Source organism: Candoia aspera, chromosome 4, assembly GCF_035149785.1.
Source record: "Candoia aspera isolate rCanAsp1 chromosome 4, rCanAsp1.hap2, whole genome shotgun sequence".
NCBI lineage: Eukaryota > Metazoa > Chordata > Lepidosauria > Squamata > Boidae > Candoia > Candoia aspera.
The window spans coordinates 31,473,026-31,481,812 of NC_086156.1; the positions used below are offsets into that span (position 1 = coordinate 31,473,026).

An 8,787-nucleotide genomic window follows, 5' to 3' on the forward strand; every position below is an offset into this window, starting at 1 on the left:
TTTTGAACGGGTCAAGCGCTTGGCTGTTTTGATTGAAGGAGGGTTAAAATCTGAAGTCCAGCAAACCCACAAATAGAATCATAAAGCTGTCTCAATAATTAACAATCTTGTGTCTGTCGGTAGCTGGTTTATTTGCATTTTTTCTCCCATTTGTTTATATTCCCCCCTCTGTCCGACCCTTACCCCCTACGCTTCTGGGTAACTCCAGATCGATCCGCTCCAGTTTTATTTACCTTGAGTTTCAACTCTATTTTCCTCGGTACAGATCAAACTGTTAACGTTCTTTAACATTTCAATTTATTTATTGCAGTAAAAATATACAATGATATTTACAAAACAATCATAAAAATAGGAATGCATTTAGACACCGGATCTATTTGCATTTTAACATGGGTCATCAATAAATAAATAGAATGTTTCATTTTTGCCCCCCACCTCCCTTTTTTATTATTTTTTTTCCAGGAAGAATTCCAAAACAAAGCAAAACTAAAAGAACCTGAAAGGTTTTCGTGTGAGAGTTTGAGCCAGTAAGGTTCTGCTGCCGAAACCTTTTTGGGGCGGTGGATGGGGGGCCTTTCCTTTCTCGCTCCTTTAAAAACGGGGTTTCGTTGCCATCAGATCTGTTCAAAAAAGAAGGGTGGGGGACTCCAGTAACGTATTTCCTTTCATGAGTGGCTCATAAGCTCTCTTGGGAATGCATGCATGCAGAAAGAGGGGAGAGGAAGTAGGGGAAAATGTCCAACATTCTTCGTCAAAATGGGGGGGGGGCGGGAGGGGGGAGCCGGTTCAGATTTCGATCAGAATGCAGAGATGTTTGGTAGACCATCCAGCCTTCGCTCTGGATCGGCCACCTCACCGTCCGAGGGGCTCTAGGACTCTTGCCTCAATTGCTCTCCCCACGCCCTGCTCTTTGCAACCTGGGCCAAGAACGCGTCTACATTTCCAAGAAAATCCTTGGCGTGCTATTGTCTGAGAAGGGGGAGGAATAACCCCAGGAGGTGGAGTGAGGGCGAATCCAAGTGCAGAGTCTCTAGATTGTCCATTTTCTCTCCTTCCCTTTGAGAACAATGTCATCTGGGAGGAAAAAAGAGAGAGAGAGAGAGAGAGAAGGGGAGGGGGAGAAGGGATGAAACAGTTACAAAAAAAAGAAACATTAACTCGCTTAGAAAGAGACGGCGAAACGAAAAGAAAAAGCTTCTTTTCGCGACCCTCCAGAACTTCGGCTCTGTTCGGTTCAAGCAAGTTTGCAGGGCTGCGTGCGGGTGTGAGTGCGCGCGCGCGCGCGCAGGGGGGAATTAAAGCACAAAGGAAGGCGGGGGAAAGGAGCATTGGCAAGGCATGAAATCAGGAAACGCGCCGAAGGAAGCGTCACGGAGATCTATCTCGGCGAAATCTAGTAAATGGAGGATACATTATCCTCCTGGAGCTTCACTAAACCCTCCCGTAAATAAATCCCCGCTGCCTTTCGGGGTAACTTGCTTCCAAGGAAGTCTGTTTCGGGAACCTGGGATCCTTGAGCAACCCAGTCGCCTTGTGGGAAGCCAGCCACGCTTGCAATCTAGCGTATTGTGGGGACGGAGTGGGGGTAGGGGGAGTGAAAATAATCCGAGCCGAAGTGAGCTGGCCCGTTGGCATCCTGGACCGAGCACTGGGCCCAAGAAATCTGAGAAAGAACACGTCGGGCGCAGAATTGTACAGTTACACACGTCCATCTCATGCAACCACCGAAGCTTTGGAACCGGCTCGTTGGTCCGCGTTCCGCCCGGACGGGCGCGCAAGCTCAGGGCCCCGCTCCCCGCTCCCCGCACAACTTGGCCGAGCGCAGGCCGGCATTTAGCCAGCTCTTCCCATCGATGGAAGGTCTGCTGAAGTGGCCACCTCCTACCGCCCCCCATCCCTTCCCAGGGAAGGCTAGCCTCCTCCATTCCTGCCTCTCCTCTCTCCCGGCCGGCCAAGTTCTCCGCTCGATTCTCCAGAGCCCCTCCAATTCAGCCTCCCAGGCTGCAGTTGGTGAAGTCCGGGGAGGAGGGGTGAGCTAAAGAGGACCAAGAGAGGGACGGGCTGGTGCCTCCTTCCCCCAATCCGGCGCCTTTGGGACGCCTTGGACTTCAAGACCCCTCAGCCCAGCCAAATGGGGCACTGGCTGATGGGGAAAGGGAGCAACTGGGGAAAAGCTGGCCTAGTGCCTTGAACCTGATCAGGTTTACTCGGACATGAGCCCAAAGTGCCTCAGAGAAGAGCTTATAGGAAAAGGATTTCAGGCTGCCTACAGGGCTTTTTCCAGTTGATCCTCCCATCAGTTGATGGGGCTTCCTCACAAAGAATGCATGTTTACTGGGTAGATAGAGCTGATTTTTACGTGGGCCTAAGGCTGCACCCAAAGCTACACTCCTGTGCGTGAAGAATTGGACTCAGTAGGACTTCTGAGTAAACAGGCCCAGGATCAAACTTGAGGCCCTTTTTCTTCTCTCTCTCCAAGCCAACCTTCCCTACAACCTTTAACCTTCAAAGTGGTGTTTCCATGTGCTTGCTCTTTTTACACCCAGGCCTGATTCAAAAGTTAGGCCCTGAGTCAGCAGTGGTAAGCTGCAGTATGGGCACCATCTTACCTGGGAGTAAGACTTGTGTTCAGTAGGACAAGGATCATATGCTTCTACTCACACAAGCTACAAGTGGGAGTAGGTAGACTTTTAGGTACAAGTTAGTCCCAACAAAATAGTGTACCTTGCCTTGGAACAAATGAATGCACTGTTACAAGATAATTCTATGTTCATTTACTCGGGAGTATGTAATGGAGTTTAATCTCTGGGTCTGCAACTTGAGGGCAAAGAATGTGTGTTTGCTTACCAATGCATGGCCCAAAAAGTGACAATTCGTTTTTTTAAAAAAGGTTCATAGCCTTATTCAGGTATCCTGCAATTTTTATGCAGGTGAATAAAGCTGTTCATAGCCAAAAGAGCTTGACTGCAGAAATAAGGCTCCAGGTGCCATTAAACGAAAGAGATTTCCCTTAGTTCCAAACTAACAGATTTAACCATCTGATCCCATGTATGCTTTATGAACTGGGATACAAGATCCCAATGGAATTTTCTAGCAGGAAAGTGTGAAAAAAGTGTTAAGGTAAAAACTAAAGCTTACAAAAAACACAACTATTTAGGATTCAGGCTATTAGTGCCATCAGTGCACATTTCCATGGCAAGTTCAGGCAAATACTACAAGTGAAGGTCATCTAACATTGGGTGACTTACTTCCTAGCTGGCCTGCATAGGATCCTGACTGCATTCCCACTGAAGTCATGGGCCTTTTCCAGCTATAATCCAAAGCAAACTATGGAGAGTAATTCTTGCTTATGGGATTGCTTCTAAAATGTTTTGTTTTGTTTCAAGTTTTGTGATGCCAGAGGAAGTTCCTACGCAAGGACTCCCTGGATGGCAGTTCTAGATATAACTAATAGGCCTTTGGTTATACAACTGGCTTTACTGGATAAAGTTATGCTTTGGAGTTACGTTTAGCCAATGAAGTCTAGCAAGCAAGACTTTTAGCTTGGCCTCTGCAACCTCCACCCAAATTTCGGTAAGCGGAGCCCATATCGTGATTTTCGATTTTCTCGCGAGAGGGGCAGAGAGAGCAAGAAAGAAATGTGCAACCAAGTACTCAGCCTGTTACAACTGTCCCTTCCTTCACGTTATTGGGAACGTGTGTGGAAAGTCCACAAAGTGCTAGTGGGACCTGGAAGAAACATTCCTAATGTCACACAGCCCCAGGAGAATTTGGGAAAGAGATTCTTCCACGCAGTTCACTTACACGAACTGGTGGATTCGACAGTGAACCAAGCAAGGAGGTGTGCAAGAAAATGTGTTTGGATGTGTGTAAATGTTCTGGGAAAAAATGGCAAGGGAAGCTTATTTTCTTTCAAGTAGATGCTGCTTCCAAGGGGAAACCTCGGGGTAGAAGCCCTGAAATAGCTCAAGTGGAGAGAACATCTTCCAATAAAAGTGATCACCTCTGAACGGCAAAGAATGTAGAACGGGGAGAGGTTGTGCTTGGGAGGGGGGCCTAACAGCTGCATTTTAAAGAAAGCTTCCTCCCATGCCTGAATTTCTACAAGATTTACTTCAAAGGCAAAGGGCTGAGAGCTCCCGTTAAAATCAAGAACAACTTTGGAATATGTAGGAGGAAGATCCAGTGGGCGAGGGTGGGACAGGCACGTGTGTGGAATGAAACGAGATGAGTGCTTGAGCTTGGGGAAATAACCTACATACGTCTGAAAGCACCTCTGGGACAAGGCTTGCTCAAGGATTAGCTCTCCTGGTCCTCAGCTTCTTTGCCACGGGAAGCAGGGCGGCTAAAGGGGGCTGGTAAGGTCTTCAGCTCGCTTTCCTCGAAGCGGGAGGTGTCGCCCGGCTACTCCCCACCCCTCAGTGGCACTGCCCGAGAAGGGGCTAGGCTAGGCTGGTGCCCAGAGGGACTCGCCAGGAGAGGATTGAGGCCGCGATCTCAAGCTTCTCTGAAGTTGCAGGGGTTCCTCTCGGCGTCCCTGCCTCTCTGAGAAAGAGCCCCCCCCTCCTTATTTCTGCGTGCTCTGGAAATCGAGGGTCTCCAAGATCGAGGACCCCGGCGAGGGAAGGAAAAGTCGAGTCCTCGCGGAGGCTTGGCCAGGTCCCTTCGCAGAAGGAGCCAATTGTTTTCCGAGGCCCTTTGAATTCCTGAGATTTCCAGGCAGGAGATCCCGGGCGGCGCGCTCGCGGCACTGTCTCCGACAGCCAGTCCCTCGGAGGGCCCTAGGCGGCCTCCCCACGAGGGCCCGACGGCCCCTTAGCCCAGTCCCGCTCCGCCAAGCCCTGCGCTCTTACCTAAGTCTCCGGGCGCGCCAGGCTGCGCAGGACGCTAGTGGGAGGCGGACATGGACCAGGCACCTTCCATGCGCCAAACGGAGAAGGCGTAGCTGAGGCGCTCGTGGGCCACATAGCTGCAGCTGGCCATCTTGGAGTCGAGCTCGTCGCTCTGAAGAACCTGGTAGAGGAAGTCGATGTAGCGGGCGGCCAGCTTGAGCGTCTGGATCTTGCTCAGCTTGTCCGACGGCAGCGTCGGAATGATCTTACGCAGCGCCGCGAAGGCTTCGTTCAGCGACTGCGTGCGCTGCCGCTCGCGGACGTTGGCCATCACCCGCTGCGTCTGAAGCTCCTCGTAGGACTGCGGGCTGCCCCCGCCGCTGCTGCTGCCCCCGCCGCTGCCCGATTTCTTTCCTCTTTTGCCTTGCGCCGGGCTGCACGGCTCCTCCGCAGAGCCGAGCCCCCCGCCGGCCGCTCCGCTGCCCCCGCCGGCGCCGCCCCCGCCGCCTCCTGCGGCTGCCCTACGGCTCGAGCGCCTCTTGCGTCCCCCTCGCTTGCCGGCGCCCTGGAGCTGCTGCTGCTGTTGGCGATCGGGCTCCTCCTCGCTGTTGCTCAGGCTGTCGTCGGCGGGCGAGACTGGAGAGTTGGAGTCGTCCTGCTGCTGCATCATCTCGGGGGCCAACCCGCGGCGCACCGATCGGCCCTTTGGAGGGGGCGAGGGGGCGGGGGAGAAGCCTAGCCAGCCAGCTCCCCCCGGCTGGATCCTTGGCCTGCGAGAGGAGAAGAAGAGGAGGACGGCAGTAATGCGGAGATCAGGGGTGGGTGGGGAGGACCTTAGTTGGGTGGGAGGGTGGAGGCCATGGGGAGCCGAAAGAGAGGCAGCGAAGGAGGGGGAATCTCTTTCTGGCGCTGTCAGCTCCCCTCCCGAGGGCTCCTCGGAGCTGGCTGGGAGTTGGGCGAAAGTTGCAGCCTGGGACGCTCTTATAGCTCCTGCTGGCGGAAAGTTCGGGGGCAGCGGTGTCATTGGCTTGACGTGGAGAAGGAGGGACTTTGCCGAGTCTGAGACGAAAGTTTCCGCTTCCCCCTCCCCTCCGCTGCCTTTCCCAGACCGTTAGCCAGAGATCGGAGGGAGCCCCTTCCCCAAGCCGCCGGCTGCTTCCAGTGGCTGCAGGACTACGGCAGATACTCCCTCCCCCTCCCAAGCACACTAGCGTCTGAAGGGTTTGGAAGAAACGGGCTATGAGAACCCCGATTCCTCCGCTCATCTCTCCTGGGATCCGCAAACTTTTTTCTTCCGAGGCGATCCGCTTAAGCACTTCCTTGAAAGCCATCTCAGCTCCGTCGAATCAATAGGCATTGTGCTCCATCCCACCATCAGCTGCTTGGAAGGAGGGCCGATTTATGTCGCAAGGTTTACTTCCGAGTCATTCTTATCTGAATGCGCGTGTGCGGATCGATTTAGGGTCGTCGGAATCGGTTGCCTTCACTGGCCAGCAAGTTCTGGAGAAGATACTGTCTAGCCCTTGGGTTTGAGGTGCATCTTGAGGCAGGAGCCTCACCACAACCTAACCAATTCCGTTAGTCGCCTGACCGTCAAAGTTTTCGAAAAAGTTAAGCTGCGATCCTAAGTAGACGCAGTTTCCCGCATTGAAATCAAGGGATAACCACAAGTTTTACTTCCGAGTAGAGTCCTTGTATCTGTAGATCCCAGAGAGTCCAGCAAGAACGGTGTAATAGAAACCCCAATCCACTTGAGCCCCTAATTACAACTGGGTGTGAGCTGGGTGTTGGGAGAGGGGTTCCGCTTCTGTTAGGGGTGAATTCCAAGAATATCGAAGAGGTGATAATTTCACGTCCACAATGTGAAAAAATCTCGGGCCTTGTTACATCCCAGGGAGCCAGTTCTAGTGCCTGAGAGATCGAGCTACGTGGACAGGATCTGACTGGATCTCACCAGCCGCGGCTCGGGGAAGTCGATCGCGAGGCCTCGGTCACCAACGTCCCGTTGGCAGCTTGGAGGCGACAAGGTGTGCTTTCCAGGCATGGCCCCTCAGCCCAGCTGGCTTCCCCAAGTGCCTACGTGCCCTCTTCGAGCAGCCCGCCCAAAGCGTTGATCCCACGCAGTTCTTGGACGCCGGGTCAGCGGCTGTCTGATGTCATGGGGGGGGGGGGGTTGGGGGAGGGGGAAGGAGAGAGAGATTCCGTCTTCCGATCTGTCAGAAATCAGGATTAGGGTGCCGTCTGGCTTCGTTTGCTGACTTCTAAGGCAGGGATCCCAGTTTATTCTCGGCAGATGCGACGTTCCTTAGGAAGACTCCCCCCGCCCCCCACAAAAAAAGGCAATCGCTCCTCGCCAGCCGGCAAGCAACACAAGAGGGACTGAAGAAATCCTGCAACGTTCTTGCTTCTGAACTCGCCCGGGAGGAAACGCGCCTTTTCTGAACGTGTCCCGGAGTATCCACGAACTCGAGGTAGCCTTAGCATTTAGGTGCTGTTTGGGCTGCATCCTTCCACAGCGGAAGGACGGCGCGTTCTCTCCTCCCCAAAATAAATTGGACCAGGACTCCTCTGTTAGGCAAATAGCCTGGGGGTTTAAAAGGTGTTCTGCTGCCTGCAGTATAAGCTTTGCCATCTTTCTGGTCGCGGCGGTATTTGCCCGGTTTCTCAAGTACCTTAGCCTCTAGGTTGACTTATCAATCACGTTGCGCTAAAGAGGGAGACCGCGGTGTGCTGCAGATCGTTAGAAGAGGATACTTCCAGTCACCGAGAGCACCCAATCCTCTGCGTCCTTCGATAGACAAATACAGTAACAAGCACGACACAAAAAATCACGAAAAACAAAACCAGCCTGGTGGTGCTCTTATTATTCTGTCTTCCTAAAACTCCAAACCTTTTACTCTGCAATGCACAGAGATTTGGGGGGGCGGGGGCGGGGGGGGGAAGGGAGAAAGTCTGTCGCCTTAAAAAGAAAACGCTAGAGAATCCGGTTCCTTGTAAAAATTTCGTTGGTTTTCCAAGACCGGCTGGTTGGGTGCCCGGAACTAAAGGCGCAGCTCCCGCCGGCCCCCGTCTCCGCCCCGCGGCCGCTGCCTTGTCTTTTGCAAGGAAATCAATCAGATCGGACTGAAGCAGCGAGGTGAGCTTTGTAGAGCAACCACGGCGCTGCTCCAAGACCTGAGAAAAATCCTCGTGGCCCGCATCTCTTGAAGGGCGAGGAGAACTTTCTGGTAGCCGCGTTGGGGGCAGAGGGGCTTGTCGCCCTCCAAGTGATGCTGAACTACAGGACCCAGCGTCCGCTGCTATTGGATCGAAGTCTTCTTAAACGGGCCAAAGACTCGGGCGACTGGGAATGAGGTCCACGTAAACCAGAAGTTGATACAAACAGCGAGGTCGGATGTAGTAACGGAGGGAGACGTCTTTGGACGCCCCCCTCCCCCTCCTCCAGTGTCCTCCTTTGATTTAGGGCAGGTGACAGGTCTAGGGGGCAGCAGGTTGAAGAAAACCTGTTTAGGCCTAGTTGAACGTAGCCAAAGTTCGGCGACTTTGTACTCGTTTTTCTAGTAAAAAGCAGCGCCGGGAGAGGGTAATGCAGGGGACAGCGCTTAACCGTTTCCCGCGGCTCCTCCGCTTTAAACCCGCCGTCGCGCTCAACCGGCGTCTTCTTTGCGGCTTTACCTCTTCAGCCTCTTTTCATTTCCAAGAAGACGACTATAAAGCGTCCTTGGCCAGAACAGTGTGTGACACCCACCCCAGGAGATCCGGATTCCGAGGACCCTTTCCCGCTTCAGACGTTCCCCAAAACCTTACAGGAGCGGGACGTCTGATCCGCGAAAGGGGACTCCCCAGCGCATTCGGGCAGAGCGGCGCGGGACGAGGTCGAAGAGGTGGGGAAACGCGGGCCCTTCTTTTGGAGCCTTCTCATCCGTGCAGGAAGGAGCATTTCCCAAGGGTTTTT

At 53.3% G+C, this 8,787-nt stretch overlaps 1 protein-coding gene across 1 annotated transcript; it reads right to left on the reverse strand.

Annotated features, from left to right (window-relative positions):
- Nucleotides 1-280: 280 nt before the first annotated feature.
- On the reverse strand, nucleotides 281-5,922 carry TWIST1 (twist family bHLH transcription factor 1). Its single transcript, XM_063303737.1, has 2 exons — nucleotides 4,854-5,922; nucleotides 281-1,074 (listed from the first exon to the last, which is right to left on the reverse strand). The coding sequence occupies exon 1, from the start codon at nucleotides 5,854-5,856 to the stop codon at nucleotides 4,888-4,890; it is 969 nt and encodes a 322-aa protein (XP_063159807.1). The 5' UTR covers nucleotides 5,857-5,922; the 3' UTR covers nucleotides 281-1,074; nucleotides 4,854-4,887.
- Between the last annotated feature and the right edge of the window lie 2,865 nt (nucleotides 5,923-8,787).

Excerpts from the sequence above, each read along its gene's own strand:
- TWIST1 (XM_063303737.1), bottom strand. The coding sequence starts at position 5,856 with ATGACACCGCTGCCCCCGAACTTTCCGCCAGCAGGAGCTATAAGAGCG.